The sequence below is a fragment of the Echeneis naucrates genome, chromosome 20, assembly GCF_900963305.1.
Source record: "Echeneis naucrates chromosome 20, fEcheNa1.1, whole genome shotgun sequence".
Classification (NCBI taxonomy): domain Eukaryota; kingdom Metazoa; phylum Chordata; class Actinopteri; order Carangiformes; family Echeneidae; genus Echeneis; species Echeneis naucrates.
Window position 1 is genome coordinate 15,076,132 of NC_042530.1, and position 18,212 is coordinate 15,094,343.

General features: G+C 41.2%; 2 protein-coding genes across 3 annotated transcripts; one reads left to right on the forward strand and one right to left on the reverse strand.

Annotated features, from left to right (window-relative positions):
* Positions 1-1,027: 1,027 nt before the first annotated feature.
* On the reverse strand, positions 1,028-10,676 carry mtpap (mitochondrial poly(A) polymerase). The gene is made up of 9 exons (XM_029529219.1): positions 10,322-10,676; positions 9,623-9,795; positions 9,270-9,503; positions 7,789-8,013; positions 7,337-7,548; positions 6,166-6,392; positions 4,328-4,420; positions 4,141-4,214; positions 1,028-1,934 (listed from the first exon to the last, which is right to left on the reverse strand). Exons 1-9 carry the CDS (start codon positions 10,470-10,472, stop codon positions 1,596-1,598), a joined length of 1,728 nt encoding a protein of 575 aa, XP_029385079.1. The 5' UTR covers positions 10,473-10,676; the 3' UTR covers positions 1,028-1,595.
* A 294-nt stretch (positions 10,677-10,970) lies between these two features.
* Positions 10,971-17,863, forward strand: map3k8 (mitogen-activated protein kinase kinase kinase 8). 2 transcript variants are annotated; one of them, XM_029529250.1, is made up of 8 exons: positions 10,971-11,071; positions 11,616-11,981; positions 12,186-12,356; positions 13,290-13,551; positions 14,411-14,517; positions 15,353-15,505; positions 16,729-16,975; positions 17,119-17,863. In XM_029529250.1, the coding sequence occupies exons 1-8, from the start codon at positions 11,069-11,071 to the stop codon at positions 17,241-17,243; spliced, it is 1,434 nt and encodes a 477-aa protein (XP_029385110.1). In that variant the 5' UTR covers positions 10,971-11,068; the 3' UTR covers positions 17,244-17,863. The 2 variants fall into 2 exon arrangements, with proteins under 2 accessions (XP_029385110.1, XP_029385111.1); XM_029529251.1 differs by having other exon boundaries at positions 12,189-12,356.
* The last annotated feature ends 349 nt before the right edge of the window (positions 17,864-18,212 follow it).

Consider the following 18,212-nt stretch of genomic DNA (forward strand, 5'->3'; position numbering starts at 1 on the left):
ATGGGACACCCATGAGCAATTACGTCACCATTTCAGATCATTTGCTGCTAAAGAAAAATGCTCATCAGTTTCCAGATTTAAGAAAGTTCTTATTTCAGTTTCCTTCGTTTCTATTTAAATCAAAATTGAGGCATTAAAAAAAAAATGTTGTACAAGTTACAACATAAGTGAATGCAATCAAATCAACGCTGTAGTTGAATAGTATAGATGCAACTTGTTAAACAGGTCTTTAGTACTGAAAGTAAATAGTGTAAAAACAATCCTTCCCATGAACCTCTAGTTGGTTTTGTGAAAAAATAAATAAAAACTAAATATGTTTTAAATTCATAAATAAAACAATTATTCAGTAAAAATTTTATCATTTAACCTTCACTAGCTCAGTTTAGTTTTCTTTTTAAGCCTGAGCTGAACGGAAAGAAATTTATTTTTGTCATGACTGTGGTCACCATCTTAACATATATGGAGAAAAGCACCAGCCAAATGCATGTTTACTATGTTTATTATGTGTATACAATGTTGCAATGTACTTGTACTGTTGCATTCAGGACTTAGTGACTTGTTAGTTTACCTATACACTGAACACCAGTCATTTCAGCTAGCTGAGGCTAAATTTGGTAATAAATCTGAACTCAGTTACTCCTCCACACTGCTGCAATGGGACAGGGTCACTCTTTTGACAGTAGCTAGAGAATATTGGATATGACACTAACAAAGACAAAACATCCAAGTAACAAGATGATGATGTCATGAAGACAGATGACTGGCATCTGGCATGAACAGTTCATTAGCACAGAGGCTTGTCAGCTAAAATATTTGATATAGTATACAGACAATGCAGCAACATGTGGAAGATTTTCTTTCTCTGGTGCAGATTTATGGTTACTGTTACATAGCTAATGCCCAAAAGGCTGGTCTTCAGTTTTAAAGTAAGATAACTAGTAACAAAGCCCTGTAATTGGTCTTGTATGTTGTAACCAAAGAAGCAACTGATCAAATAGAACCTTAATTTCTTTTATAAACTTAGTGGATAGTAACAATAACAAGCTTTTCTCTGTCTTTTTTTTTTTTAAACCCCCTACTTTGGAAAAAAGTATAACGTTTGTTGTACAGTTTTATAACCCATTACTTTTGAACTGTTTAATTTTACTGATGCATTCAATATTCTTTAACATCTTTTTTCCAGTTTTGAGGCGCCACAATAACCAACCCCAGGGATTTCACTTTGAAACAAAAGCTTGATTATTTTGTTTCATTAAAACATACAAACCAATTACATATAATGATTTTGTATGAAGTGTAAACAGACTAGGCTTGTTCCAGATTTACATGGTCATGTGATTTGACAGCCCTCTGGGTGAGGATGTAAACTAAGGTTTCACAGTTGCCTTTGATTACACCAGAAGAGGTTAGTTTACAATAAAGTACACAGTAACCACTCCCTTATTTCAGGTCCCACACGTATGCACATTCTGCCTCAGTAACACCCTCTAGTGTTCCTGTTGGGCATTACAGTCCAGCAGTGTGACATCTGCAGAAGATGCTCTTGTTCTTCCTCATCTCATACACAAGGTTTCAGCTAGGAATGTCAAAGAGTCTCAGTTCGTATTTTGCTGGTTTTTATTCTTCAACGATTCTAACAAACTCTTAATCCTATCACTGGCTGGCTCCCGTCTTCTTTTCTTGCGACTTTTGATCTTTGCAACATCTAAGGGCAGGAGGAGAGTGGCCAGTCCCCAAGGTGCAGGTGTGTCGCCCTCCTTGTGAGCAGTGGGTGTGCTGATTCCACTCTGCTGAAGAAGCCAGGCACTCTCTTGACACAGAGCCACAAAGCGGTCTAGTTGGGCGGCGTTAACATTCTTGCTGACATTCAGTGAGGTTTCAAACGGGTTCTGGATGTGCAGTGGAGCCACCTCTGGTTTGTTCTGCTCTTTGCCCTGGAGGGTGAGGGAATGGGAACAATGAGTTGAAAACACGTGGGAACAGCAGCAGCTATAAGTGCAGGCCTGTATGTACTGTGTGTTATGGTCCATCTATCTTATTGGTCATGGTTCTCGATCTTCCCTGCTGTATCTGGGGCATCCTCTCCACAGGCTGGCAGATGGCAAAGGGAGAGACAAGGACGCGGCTCTGGAAAACATTTAGACTACACCCACGAAAAACTGAGAATAATTTGAAATGTGTAAGGAGAAAAAAAAAAAACTTAAGAATGAAAGTTCACTCCTAACATGTTAGCAGCTGCAGCAGATGCTGTAGTTGTAGTTGTGCCCATTACATGAACCATTAATATGCGGGTCAAAGAAAAGTCAAAATGCTTGCATGGAGCTTTCACATGTTGTATCCTGTGTAGAGCTTGACAGTAATGGAGCTGAAGGGATAAAGCGATGGAGCCGTGGGGGGACGGGAGGGACGAAGGATGGTGACATAAAGCCATCAGTCAGAATAGAGTGAAATGGAGAATTGTAGCACAGTGAAACAGATTTATGGCTGTTGCTCCACCGGTGAAAGCCTATAAGGCTTGGGTCATGGCCACAGTCTTCCTGCAGGCTTCCTCCACTGTTTCAAACTTGATATTAGCCTCATATATTACGTCTGCAGGGTTTCTCTTTTCTCGCTGCATCAACTCATTAAAATCCAGCTCCTTTACTACGCCACCAAAGCATGAAAACCTACTTCATCAATGAAATGAGTACAGGGGAAAGCAATAGGCCATAAGTAGTATATTATTCAATGTTACAAATTTGAAGAGGTGGAGTAATCAACTATTCTGTAGAAATATTAGCCCAGAATAGTCCCTCGGTTATAAAGATCTGATATACATCGAGACTTGGAAACAGACTTGGTTCACTTGATATTTCCTCTAAATATTATTTATAACTAGAATTATCAGCTCACAGTTGTTTGAGTTAAATTTCAGGATATCTGGTAAAAATCCCTCCTTCCTAATTTACAGAAAAATGTTTTTGCAGAATATGTCACAGTGATGTTGACCATTGACTTATCCTGTTAAGACATTCATTCTAAATTGTGCTACAGTTAGTCAATGCTTTTTGAGTTATGGTCTTAAAAATTTTTGAGGGTTTGATTACAAGTGAACATATTTCTTAAGTTTGAAAAGTCAGGCAAAACATGGCTTAGTGGATCGGCTGCATACCATGTTGGTATCACTACTCAAGTTCCTGGTTCCCTTCGTTCTGGATGGTATTCACATGTAATGATGGTATGCTGCCCTATATTTCCTTTCTTTTGACACTATTGTAATAATTGTTGTAATAATTAAAATAATAATAAAAAAAAAAAATCCCTGTAAATAATTTATGAGTGGCAATGTTAATGAGAACAGGACAGACAACCTAAAAAAAAAACAAAAAACAAAAAACATAATGCCTCTGACCATGGCTGTCATCAGCACAGACATAATCACTCAAAGATCAACCATGGATGCTCTTGCATTGCTATCATAGCAGTATGACACAGGCACAAGCAACACCAGGATAAATATAGTTTTAAACACAACAAATATGCATTTGTTTTTGCTTAGTATGATGGAGCTCCTAATTGGGATCTTAACTCTTGGGCACCGGGACCCATGGGGCTGGCATCAATCACATAATGGCAAGGACAGCAATGATCTGAGTGTGTGGGAAGATACCATCAACCCAACCACTGCCTTTATTACCAACAGAGATCTCTGCTGGAGCACAGCTCTGACACTGGGAGGAAAAGTTGAAAGAAGGCTGCACTGTCTTTCTGTTGCTGGAGCTCTTTCTGAATGTCTTTTCATCTGTATTCGGGTTTTGCACCAATACAGCTGAGTGACATTTTTCAATAGAGACTTGCAGATATTGGGGGAGACTGATGCAGCTCAGTGTTTGAGAAACAACATTCAAACAAGCACACAACGATTTCTTGAATTTGTTAGTTCAAAAAGGTCCTATATATTAACTTGAGCGTTTTATCTGTAGTGTTGACATCCATTAAAAGGTATTTGTGGTTTTAAGAACAAAAAATCATCTCAGTGTGGTTTTATATCTCCTCTCTCAGGAACACCAGTAGCAGTCAGATATAACTGTCTGCATAATTGTGAACACATGAAATGCTGTGATTCAATTTAACTATAAAGACAAGAATAATTATTCATACCTTTCTGATGTTTATGGACATCCTGCTGAATGGAAAACTAGCATAGAACTCAAAGAACCTATACAGCAGTTGCTCTGAAACAAGGACAAGAAGTTAAATTAGCATGAAGGGCTTGTTAACAGAAATGTTGTCATCAGTCAAACTGAATTGTAGCCCTGCAGCCTTGACTCCACGCTCTTGTGCTCACCTAGTGTTTCAATGTTGCTGTGTAGCTGGATTTTGCTGAAGTTGCTGACAAACGTGCAGTCGTTTCCTTCAATCACACTCTTGTCTGCAGGACCTTGTGGGACGAGAGAAGGGGATACAAGGTAAATGACTGCCTTTACACACCAATGATGGCTATAAACAAGACACAGATGAATTGTGCCTGTGCATTTACAAGCATGGAGACAGGTGGACACAGAGGGCAGGGACACGTGCAAGGATTGTGCTCTTGCTTGGCAGTTTTACATGTCCTGCAGTCCGTTTGTTGCATGGTCTCTCACTACAATGAGACTCGTGTCAGTTGGTGTGTGCGCGTCTTAGTGTTAAACTGTTCAAATAGCTGCCTATGTCCTATGTGCCTGTGTGTCTGGAGGAGGCGGGGTCATTGACCTTCCCTGAGTGATGGGTCTTTTATTGTCCTGTAAGCACTCTGTGTGATGGAGTCTGCACTAAACGGAGGGCTGAGGAGGATGAGGAGGAGAAAGAGGGCAGGGTAGATTGCTTTTGGAAGGCAATTATCAAGCAACCAAGGTGACAGAGAGAGGGAGCGTAATGGAGGGGCTGCAGTGGACTTGTAGCCAGACTGGTTTGTTGGTGGGGATGTTATGACAGGATACTGGGCTCCATGGAGATTTGGCGCTATATAAATAAATCTGATCTGATTTGATTTGATTTGATTTGAAGACAAAAATAAAAAGCTCCAGGATTGTAGGAAGAAAACTGAATAAGTAATGGGGGCTTTAGATAAGGGAGACACTCCAGGCTGGATCATCATACCTAACCTGGCAGGTATATATCTTAAAAACGTGGGCAGATTAAAGAAGCATCAGATGTTCCTGCACATCAAAGCAGAGAGACTCTACAGCTCTGATTCCAAAGCCATAAAAGTCTAAGGACAAATCTGATAGGTCGTGAGAAGTAAACAGAAACAATTGTTCATATCTGCTGCACCAAATGTTGTAGAGTCTAATATTTTAAAGCTCCACTTTAATCTTTGTTTTTGTGAATAATCTGATTGTTTACAATGAAGAACAAAGAAATGATCACTGACTTGCTCAGAACATAATGAGAGGTTGTCAGTAGGTCGCAAAATCCCAGTCAACCTCCTCTCTTCACATCCATACCATAAACTCTACACTTGACATATATTTTTATCAAAAGTTGAAATGATTAGTTGTTTAATCTGTTATCAGCATTTCACCTACTGGGGCAACTCTTCAAATTACAGCAAAAATTTGCAGAATGAATCAATAATAAAAATTACTGTCACGTTGGATTTTAGATTACCTGATGATTTACCAGCTTCTTACGTCTGATGGTAAATACTATTTATAATATTATGACAAGGCAGCACTGCGGCATAGTGTTTGTCGTGGGCTGATTCCTGGGCCTGGGACCTTTCTGTGGGGAGTTTGCATGTTTCCTCCCACCGTCCAAAGACATGCATGTCCTATCGAGGGTGTACCCAGCCCTTGCCCAATCTGAGTTGGGATTGGCTCCAGTACACCCCTGCAACCCGGAAATGATTAAGAAGTAGGAGATGAATGAATGGATGATCATATGGCCAACTGCAGTTTTTGTTTGTTTTTAAGCTGAGGAGGTGGAGTGCGGGGTCATACACCAGAGTAGAAAAATGAATAAGAAGAATAAGGGCCCCACTGTGTGGTGAGAGATGATGCAATGCTTGTGTAGACTTCCACCTTGTGCAGAGTAAAAGAAAAAAAAAAAAAAAAAAGGGGCACTCAAGGGTGAGTAACGAATAATAAGGTAGGAAACGCATAACAGGATCTCGCCTGAGTGACAGGCGGTGCCAGGACATACTTGCAAGGTTTCTCAGGTGGTCCAGTGTGGGGATTAAGGGAGGGCTCCTAGTCTGCAGAAAGAACAGCACCATGATGGTGAGGGAGAAGTTGGTGATCCAGGCCCCGGGAATGCTGCTGGTCACCCCATGAGCTCGTGCCCAGCAGCGCACAGTGAACACAAGGCTACGCACCCGTGGGTCAAGCTCGCCATACAGGTACAGCAGCTCTGTGCTTTTCATTGCAACCCTGTTGAAACAACACAGGATTACAGAATAGTTTGTATTCAGAGACACATGTGCACACTAGAGTGACAGAATAAGAGTAACTTTCTTTTTTATTAAATTATGCCCACTGCCTTGTGATAAGATCTCAAGGCAGGCTTAAGACCTGTCCAGGGTGTACCGCAACCTTGCAGCTGCTCCTAGCTGCTATCCAGCCCTAACAAGATATGGATGATAATATAGATGATGAAAGAATATCTTAAATATATTAAACACCGTGTGTACAAATCTGTTAATTAACTGTATATAATTTCAGCTGAGCCTGATCTGACTGAATGAGACACTTCATACATGCACATACCCTGTGCAGTTTAGAGAAAGAGATGGCTGTTCTACTTTACATCAGTGATCAGAGGAATTCAAATTATACCAAAAGCCCCACTAGAGGGAGGCATTCAGTTAGCGAATGACTCAGCCACAGTCTCTGTTAATTCTTCCTCTCTCACAAACAGCACAGGCAGGAAAGTGCTACACTTCAAAGATCGCACACGTGATACAGGAAAAGTCCCCGTCACATCTACCTTCAGTGGGTGGCTCTTTCCTTTGAAAGTGCTGTGGTTTTCCGTGCTCTGGCAGGTGTGTACGTTATTTGTGCTACCATCAGAAGACACCACAATTTCTTTGGTTTCACAGTATGAAGCACTCAACTATTGCAGCACTTCCCATCAGAGTTTGGTTTCTGTTTGGGGCTTTTTTTAAGGCCAGCTAGGACAACAATTTTAAAATCGGTTTCTGTACAGTGACCTAAAGAGACCTATGAGCACGGCTAACTGACATTTCAACACGCTGGTCACACTGAACGAAACTGACCCAATCGTTACTAAAACCCTGCAACGTAAATGAACCATTCTGTTTGTTCTGTGGTCATCAAAATGCGGCAGTCTTAATGTGCATGCACAAAGTCAATACCTGTTGTTGGTTGTGAGGTCACACTGAAAGCCAGAGGGCTGATGGGCAAAACGAACCAGGGGGCATCGGGCATTGAGAATCCTCTGCACCCCAACACACCCTGGCCCAAACTGTTCCACACACTCGCCAATGACAGACAGGATACTCTGGGTGACAGCACGCTCCGAGCTTGCCCTCTTCATCTGGTACTCGAGCCAAAGGCCTGATTTTGGCTGAAATCAAAATTTTGAGATGTTTCAGTCCATGAGACAAATTTAACCAAACTTCCCCATATTCCTGCACGAGGCCTCTAAATCCAGCTGCTCTTTCAACACCAGACGTGAAATAGTGTATAAAAAAATATTTGTTGTAGACTGTTGTTGCTTGTATGTCTTCACTAAAGTGATGTCTCCCTGTTAATGGTGGAGTTCTAAGAAAATGTACCAAATTTACAAAGAAATATCATCATTTACCATCTTTACACCGCTTCCACTGATGCCATCCAGGTCCAGAAACATGTCCAGGTCGCAGCCCAGCTTCCCAAAGCCATTCACAGAGGAGCCAAATGGCTTAATTGTGCATTCCGGGAAATAAGCTGCAGCAATATCCTTGAGGAGAGAGCAGACAAGAAAGCGCAGCCTGGTGTTCTCCTCTGTTAGCTGATAGCTCTCTGTCAGTGAGGTTATCTGCTGGTCAATCTGAAGGAAAATAAGGAAATATATGCAACATATCATATAGATGGATTTATGCATTTACAAGACATTCAAAAAGTATTCAGATCTTGTCGCCTTTCTTCACATTCTGTTATGTTGCAGCCAGTTGTTTCAACACATTTTCCCTCATCAATACACCAGAAGGTCGTGGGTTCAAATTCTGGGCCTGGGGCCTTTCTGTGTAGAATTTGCATGTTCTTCCCATGCTTGCATAGGTACCTCCCCACCATCCAAAGACATGCATGTCCAGGCTGACTGGTGACTCCAAATTGCCCATAGGTCTGAATGTGAATGGTTGTTCATCTCTGTCTCCATGTGTTGGTGGAATAGCAACCAGTCCAGGGTGTACCCTGCCCAATATGAGCTGGGATTGCAAACCACAATATGAATGAATGAATCTATATCCCTTGAATGGAGGTCGCATAGCTGACAGCCTCCATCATTCTTAAATGTAAGAAACACTGAACAAGCAGGACTCTTCCTAAAGCTGACCAAGAAAATGAGAAGGTCAGGAGACTGAGAAAATTATGGCCACTCTGGCTGAGCTCCAGAAATGATTTGTGGACCTTTCGCACTGCTGCACTCCACTGATCTGAGCTGTATGGCCAAGCAGAAACCTTGCCCCAGTGAAAGGCACATTAAAGTAGTTAAGAAAATCATGGCTAAAGGACTGTCAGACTGTGACAGACAAAATTATTTGATGAAAAGTGACAGGAGGACCTGTCAGTGTTGAGGTAACCCTGAGTGGAGCCACATACATAAATATCCTTCAGAGAAATAATCCCTCAGACTGAGCAAAACATTCACTTTCCAACAGGATAAAAATTGTAAGCAGACAACCTAGCTAATGACAACACGGACACAGCCAGAGTTGTGGCTTGAAATCATTCAAGTATCTCTGGAAAGACCTTGTCCTATAATGATTCATTATCTAGTAACTTACAGAACTTGAAATGATTGGAATGGGGAAAGAGAATGATCAGCCAAATCTAGATATGCAAAGTCTGTGACATCATAGCCCAGAAAGGAGGAAGCTGAGATCTGTGCCTGTTGTTTTGGGGAACTGAATTCAGATTGGTGAGAGCAGAATTAAATTCAGGAAAAATTACCATATGGTTGCAAAACCTTAAAGTGAGGCATTTCAAAATTACCTGTGTTGTATTTGTCTTTAAGACTGAATATAAATCACTAGATTAGTCCTTATATCTAAAACGAAATCATGGGTGCAAGATCTCACTTACAGTCTCCTCTCTGGACAGTCTCTGTATGAGCTCATTGATGGGAGCGGTAGTTTGCGGTTTGCACTGTCGGCCTGACTGCTGGTTTGGCAATCCCTCTGAGCTGAGGCTCCTGAGTGACAGCAGTCTTGATTTGAAAGGCACCATGGAATCATGGCTAATGCTGGGGATGGCGGCCTCATTGAGTAAAGAGGCAACACTGTCCTGGCTGGCAAACTCCACAACAGCATAGATTCCCTGGAGAATGACAGCATTATCATATCAGTTTTCTTCATTCAGTCATATTTAAGCTTGGCAGTGAACACTATGTGCATTAAAAAAAAAAAAAAATCGGTCATGCTTGGTTTTGCACTTACATAGCTTTCATAAAAGAAGTGTTTCTGGATTTCTCCGTGTCTTGATAAATGTTTGATAAAGTTTTTATCATTGATTCTGGAGTGACAGTTGATGAGAACAGATCTCTCTGCTTGTTCTTGTCTCTTGGCGTGGACAGCATGTAATGACTTGGGCACATCTTTTCCCTTTTCACCTGCCAACAAGGAGCAAAGTTTTCACTTAAATACATTTAAATTACCAGCTTTTCTTTATTGTAATCATTATCCTTGCGTGTTTAGCACACAGCGCTTGTCACTTTTGGAGACTATTTTTTAGTATGGTCTTCATTTAGCCCAGGAAACTACATCGAACTTCATAGAAAACGGCGGCAGATCACGTCAAAGAGGGCTACAGACAAATGCCAGATTAACCAGTAATAAGAACCTTAGTAATAATAAAAAAAAAAAAAAAATCTGCTCAATTCGACATAGTTAAGTTGGCATGTAATAAAGTCAGACCTTATTTAGCATAACAGAACAAACGCAGTAAAGTAGGTTTTACTGACACTCAAAACGAAATTTACTGAAAGTCTAATCATTCTTAAATTTCACATAGTTGAGGAAATAAGTTGCGCTTTTGGGCTCGAATGAAAGATTTCTCAATGAAGTTTAGAACGACGAATGCTTCGGGGCTAGCTAGGTGGCGGTTTTTGTTTTGTGTTGTCGGTTTAATATACAAACCAGCATCGTCTTTTCGAGTCGCCTCAGCCTGTGTAGCAACAGCGTTTGTTGCAATACTTCTGTGAAGACATGTTTCAACCTTCCGTAGGCACTTCACCAGCCTTGCCCGTCCTCTCGGCTGTAACCTGCACACTGCTATGGAGGTCGCCATTGTTGTTCGGAGGAAACGACACTGCGCATGCGTTACCCTCGGTCTATTGCATGCGCAAAACGCATTAATTCGAACCAGTGGCTGCAGGTGCAAAATGCGTTTTTTTACGTACTGTTGGAGTTACTGTGGCGAAAAAACGTTTGATACACCATAAATAAATGTTCTTGGGTCGTTGGTTATTCTTCTGCTGTGCCGTTTTTGGCCGTTAAAGAGGCGGAGCTGCAACAGTTATCATCTTCTGTTATTCATCAACTTAAATGCAATGAGCGACACTGTTGCTGTCCTTTTTTGTTGCCCACAAGAAAATACCCAACCGTTCATTGTAAGGACGATGTGCGGTGTGTTTCAAAAAACAAGCAACGTGAAATTTGTTTTCATATTTTCTTTTGGTTTCAAAAGAAAAGGAAAACGAAACGTACGTACGGCAAAATAGGCGCACCTCACATGGTCGGTTTCTGTCTCCGCCCAGGCTCGCATTGACTGCACTTCCTGTGTTTACTTCCTACTAAACACGGACCGACTGCCGCATCTCAGTCAGTCTGTGTTGGACAGTGGAGACAATGGACAGATGAGCGTGAGCTTCTGACTCAGACACTATGGCAAGTACCACCTCCGTTACTCTTACGTCACACTATCTACAGACATCCCGAATTCTCACTTTGATGTTATCCGATAAAGAAACCGAACTCACTAATTTATTTGATCGATTTCAACATGGAAGGTGATGGTTGGGAAACCGCTTCGTTTTAATGAAGTGGTTTGCATATGTGTGTAATTTGCATGAAACTATTTGTGAGCCACGTGCCTGCATAAACCAATCAAGGAGTATTAATGAGCTTTCCCTTTTATGTAGAAATAGTTGATTAGCACTGCTGCAGTTCGTTTTAGAGATGCAAAAATAATCCAAGCTCTCCTGAGGGACTTCCCGGCAGTTGCTGTGAAACTCCCTGCATCTGCGAGGAAAACAGTCCTATAAGCTCCTCCCATGTAGGTGTCCAGCCAGCTGAATGAGTCTTTGCTGCCTCAGTTTCACGATGCACTCTACGCTCCTGATGAACTTTTTCAAGTCATCAACTGACTGCTGCCTGGTTGGGGTTTCTTGCAATCTGCAATCTAAAGTGAACGCCTTATTTTTCATTTCAGATTAAGCAAAACGACTCGAGCATTAAAATGGATTACAAATATGATGAAGGAATAGAAATGCTGTTTGAGCACATGAACATAGAGGACATCATCAATGCTGTAGAGACTCTGTATCAGCTTGAGAAGGCAGAAGAGGGAGGCTCTTCATTTGAAGAGGAAGGTCTCTCCCAAGAGGAGATGGATGAGAACGAGGAGGTGGGGGATTTGGTGGGCTCTGGGAGTGAGCAGAAGAACTATTCTGAAGGGGTTGGTGGTGTCCAATATGGGACAGTGACAGACCTCCTGTCCTTTGTCAACCTGCTCTCAAACATGAAGTCAACAGCTCTGCAGCACCTCTCTCGAGAAATGGGAGTCCTGCTGAACAAGGTGAGACAAGTTTTGTTTTTGTTTTGTTGTTGTTGTTGTTGTTGTTGTTTTTTTTTTTTTGGGGGGGGGGGTGGGGGGGATCTTTTTTGAAATTTCAGTAGCTGACACCAAGTAACTTGTCATATTTATGCATATGACAATTTGTCTATTACCATGTCTACATTTTTGATATACTGTGTTTATTACTTGACCTTTTAATTTCAGAAGGACATGGCTGTAAAAAAAGGCCGTTATCAAATCAACATGGACGTGCTCCTGTTTCCATGGAAGTTGACTTACAAGAAACACGGCACTGGCCTCGTGCCCAAGGGCTCATTTGGGAAAGTCCACTTGGCTCAGGACACTGTGACCAGAAAGCGAATGGCCTGTAAACTGGTGAGTGCTGCTGAGCAATGATTGGAATCCGTGTTGTGTTAACTTCTCAAAACTATGGGTGTAGGTGCCAAATATTTCACCTGCCAAGTACAACAACGTCACAGAGCAACTATTCCTGTGTTTGCCTTGCTTGACATTTGGTATGTTTTCTCATCAAGTAAAAGAGGAAGAGAGCTCTTAAAAGAAGAACAGTTTTTCTCTAAAAATGCCCCAAGATGAATGCAAGAATGGAAATTTAACAGTAATCCTCTCAGCTCCTCTGGATGTTTTAGGTTAAATTTAGATAAAATGCGTGATTTTTTTTTTCTTTTTCTTTTTTTTTTTCCCCCCTGTATAGAAAATATTGGCATTTGAGGGAGACAGTTTCCTACCTGCTCTGGTACAATCATCAAATTGTATCAGAGCAGTGCCTCACACAATGTTACCAGGAAACTGAAGAAGGCCTAGTTTACAGTATATGCAGAGTGTCTAGGACTTCCTTGATATCAGCAGAAAGATCCAGTCTACAATAAACTTTCATTCAGATATGAATTACATCCCCGTCTGGCTCAGCCCAATCAGTATCAGTGTATTAAAAAGGATAAATAGTATGTTACTTAGTAATGTTTACAGGTACTTTTAACCAGATGTTGCCATGTGTGAAATCTTGCTTTCACTTTCTCTGCTGAGCTAACCAGCTAACCCTAACCCTAACCCTCTACTCATTCCCTTCTCATGCCTGTTTCATAAATATAAAGCCTAATCTGCATGCTTTTTGAAATAGACAGGCCCAGGGTCAACAAGCTGACTTGGCTCTGTACAAAGAAGTCTAACGAACAAGACAGATATGACAGGGCATTGAGTTTCTCAGCAGTGAATTTTTTTTTTATTTTATTTTATTTTTTTTTTTAAGTAAACTTGCAGTAACAGATACTGATGATGACTTTCACACAGATCCCAATGGAGAACTTTAAAGCAGCTGATGTGGAGTTCCAGGCCCGGTTCCGGCACGAGAACATTGCTGAGCTCTACGGCGTTCTGTTCTGGGACCAGAGTGTCCACCTCTTCATGGAGGCCGGAGAAGGCGGCTCAGTCCTGGAGAAGGTGGAAAGCTGTGGCCCCATGAGGGAGTTCGAGATCATCTGGGTGACCAAGCAAGTTCTGCGGGGCCTGGAGTACCTACACTCTCATAACATCATCCACCACGACATCAAACGTAAGAGCAAAAGAGAAAAAATGTTAACCAACCAAGTAATCAAATATTTCCTGCTCAATGAGTAAATGAGAAGCCACAGGCGGATGCAGTTCTTACAAAAAATTCAAGATACCAAGCAGAATAACTGTGACTCGGAACAGTCAGCCGCAAACCACAGAAATTAACTCACAGTTTTACACACATTGAATGACAAAGTCTTATAAACATTTCCTACTCTGTGGGTTCGATTATGTATTCTGAGGAAATGTGTGAAGGTAGCCCGAGAGTGTGAGAATGTATACAAAAACAAAAAAGAATCACAATCAGGCCTTGGCTGACATTTGATTTGAGGTAGTTGCAGCACATTGGCATTGCTGTGATCAAAGCATTCTCTACAGCCATCTGTCAGTCTAATGTCCGGAGGACTGTCTGCCGCTCTGGAAATTCCATGCTGTTTCTCATGCTCTTTCAGGGTTGAATAGTGTCCAGAGTGGCAAGTGACTTATGAGACATAGGCCAGCCTGACATGCCACTGTGGTTGTTACTATTTCCTGTCTGTGACGAAAACATGTAATTAGTTCTCATTGAGGCTTTTAAGCCCAGAGATGAACCTCTTCATGAGGAGTTTGCCCTCAAATTATTTCCCAAATTCCATGGCTAAACTCAACTTTTTCTTGGAAGACTTTGGTAACCTTTTCTCAGTTGAAATCAAAGCAAGCACAGTGCAAGCCAATAATTAATGCTTATTACCTCAAATGTCAGCTTTCTTGCAAAGCATTAATCCTGAAAATACTGAACACAACAGCTCTTCTGAAAATCACTGCCTTTGCAACATGTGTAAATTATAACTTGTTTTCCTTTCTATTCTTTTTTTTTTCAGCCAGCAACATTGTCCTGATGTCAGACAAGGCAGCCCTGGTAGACTTTGGTTTGACAGTGCAGATGACAGATGATATTTACATTCCTCGAGATATGAGAGGAACAGAGGTGAGAAAATAAGCCAGAGATGTGATGCAGAGTTGCAGGCTGCAGGTATATGCCTGCAATGAGAGCATGCATTGCTCACTCCAATCAATACTTTTACTTTTGACACATTTGTCTTGCTTGTGTGTTTACTAAAGAAGACAGCAGTCTCCTTGACTAAGACCTCAAGAAACAGGGATTAGTCCAAAGCCATTTCAGCACTTGTCTCCTTCCTTTCCTAAATTATTACCGAAATTCAATGTTTGGCAAGTGCACTTACTGGCCTCAGTGATGCTATTAATAGTCTGCTTATGCTTGGTGTTCTCAGTGCATATGTTTTAATTAGAGCTTGAGAAAGGCCAATCCAAAGGATTTCTCACAAGCCTCTCCTGCCATCATGGATTTTCCTAGCTTTCCTGTGTTTTTGACCTGTTTTTATGTCAGTCTGTCTCTCTTTGTGCATGCACCCTGGGTCCTTTATGGCCTGACTTTTGGAAAGTCCCAGGGCAGACACCCAGTGGTAATAAGAAGAGTTGGTACTCTGGGCTGCTCAGGCTTTAATGTGTGAGAGCAGGCTGGAATTTCCAGCGACAGAACTCTGTTAGTGTGTTTACTTTTTACACTTGAAAACCCACCACACTTCTGCACTGCCTTGACCTTGACACACAAAACATTGGTGAGATGGTTTGCTTGTTTCTGAAAAAATCCCTTTTTGCTGCAAAAGGCTTTTCCCTGTTTTTATTACCCCAAATAGGAAACCAACAAAAAGAAAAAAACAGAAACCACTTTAACACCTTTCCAGCCATTATACCCTCCAGCACCTTTATATCTAATTAATGTATGTTATCATTTTATTTAGATGTACATGAGTCCAGAGCTGGTTCTGTGTCGAGGACATGACACCAAAACGGACATCTACAGCCTGGGGACCACCATTATTCACATGCAGACTGGTAGCCCTCCCTGGGTCAGCAGATACCCACGCACTTCCTACCCCTCCTACCTCTATATTGTAAGTACAGTATAAGCCTACTTATTGTGGTGGGCCTCTGTATTTTCCTCTACTGGGACTGTTGTTGATCGCAATAGATGTTGATGGACTATGAAAATGGTCCTCATATGCTCATTGGCTGATTCTTCCTGTGTGGTGTTTTTTTTGTGCCTCCATTAGTTCCCTATGGTGACTCCAACTTCCTCATACAGTCCAAAGAAGTTTAGGTTAATTAGTGACTCTAAATTGCCCCTCGGGTGAGAGTGTGTGCGAATGGGTATCTCTGTGGCAGGTTGTTCAGGTTGTTTCAGTGTCAAGGCTCAGTGTCAGCTGTGATTGGCTTCAGCCCCTGCGACCCTGATGAATAACTGGTATAGATAATGGATAAATAAGAACCCATCACTCTATTGACTATTTATAGATGTTTGATCAGGTGACCTGTCTTATATAAGATCTCTATTTGCAGCAAAGCATGTGCCAATTCCTGCTCAGGATTTTTACTGGCACCATCCTCAAGCCATTCATTACTTTCGATTCATCGCAACTGTACCTGCATCAAAAGCAAGTTTAGGATGTCAGCTTTTATTCATCCTACAGTTGTTGTTTTGTTTTTTTTTTTTGTAGGATAAGCATAATACATAGCCACAAGCAGTTATATTCAGTTTGTGCCACTAGACAGGATCGTGTATCTTGTTGCGCTTCAAAAAAGTGAGTAATTCTTCCACAACCTTATTCAGGTCTTCCACTGTGTAGATTATGAGATAAAAAGAAAAAAAGCTTCAATGTGACTATTAGCACTTTGAACGATGGCCTAGTTACTCACTCTACTTCTTTCTTTTAGAGGTTTTCCATTACATGGGCTCTTTGCTTTCAAGAAGTCTTGTTTCTGTTTTTAATGGTTATCAGCTCTTTTGACTGAACCAGTTACTCACTTCCTTGTGAAACTGTCGTCACGGAGAAGTAACATTACATTATAAAGTCACATCTGCAGGCTGAGCTTTGTGATTTTTTTTTTTTTTTTTTTTTTTTCCCCCCCACCCCTTGTTCCTTTTTTACTATAATCAAACTTGATTTACGAGCTACTAACAGTTAAAGATGAAAACTGGGTCACAGCTGCTGGGGGAGTTCAGTGTGGTTGGTTGTTTGGAAGCCTCCACTGCAGCTTGTATTTTGTTTTGTTTTTTTCCCCAGATTTCATGCAAAAGTTTTTTTGTCACCAGTTTTGCTTTATTTATCCCCAACAGATACACATGCAGGCACCCCCTCTGGAGGACATAGCCAAAGACTGCAGCCCGGCCATGCGCTCCTTTTTGGAGCGAGCCCTTGAGAGGGACCCTGCTCTGCGGAGTTCTGCATCTGAACTCTTAAAGGATGAAGCAATCAATCCGTCTAGGGAGGACCAACCACGCTGCTGGAGCCTTGACTCAGCATTAGAGGAAGCCACCCACACAATACTGCGGCAACAGAGTCAGCACCCAGACACCACACAGGGTAAGGACCTAAACATTGAACTCAACTTGGTTGAAGTGATTACGTTCGTGGAAACATTACCACCTGTATTTTACAAGAATGGAACTTGAGCACTGAGCATGTTGAAGTTTGTTATACTAGTTTAACTGTTTTTAATTCTGCAGAATCATCTCTGTACTCTGAGGACTCCGGCCACATGAGAAGAAAGGGCTCCTTGTACCTTGATCTGGGGGCCTTGTCAGGTTACTCTAAACTGGTGGCAGGGCCTCCCACATCAGAATATGGCTAGCACCTGGCCACGGCTGATCATCTTTTGCAACAGAATGGTCATTGAAGCCAAGTGACAGTAAACTGGTGACCGTCTTTGACAGTCTGACATACTTGTCACTGCTAAGAACTGTCAGATGCCTGATACAGGATCAGAGCTGCAGGTAACATGGCTCATTGACAAAGCACACGTTTACAAGAGCAGCATGTATTGCAATGAATGGAAGCAGTTCGACCTGAAGCAGAAAATACTGCAGGACAGTAGTTAGGTGAGATCCACTGTGAACAAATGAACGTGAGCTTTTGTATTTTTCCGCAATCTTCCTTGTAGGATGTCTTTATGTGCTTTATTTCAGTGTATTAATTAACACAGGAATAAATGAAATGTATTCTCTTTCTTTCCATGAAATTGTGTTCTCAAAAAAATAAGTTATTCTATCACTAAATCTGTAAAAAGAATGTGTGCAAAACACGCACCATGTGTAGTTCTTGATGGACTTTCTCGTTTATTCCTGTGGAATATTAATAGCATTATTGTGGTATGCAAATGAAACTGCTGAATGCATCTGCTATTTGATATGTGGAATTGAAATCACCGAAAGTTAGAAAATGTATTGGTCATTTATCCAATAAAAAAGCAATAACCTGAATATCCATTGTTGTCTGTGATATGTGATGTTTGTGTTTCATTATTATATAGTCGTCAGTTATTTAGCATATTCATTTTTGGATTTGTCAAATCACAACAAGGGGAAACTAACTTAAATTTTCTTAGAAATGTCTTGACATTTAGACTAAGGTATATACACAAGCGATCACACTGTGACTGGGACACTGAAAATGAGCACACACGTAGGTGATGGTTAAAAAATGTAAAGCTATTCACTTACTAATATTTATACTAGACAAGAGGCTTTTGTTCTGTCATGATTTCCTACTTCAAAACCAAGGTCTGTTGGCAAAGACTTGTATGATCGATATGTTCTATACA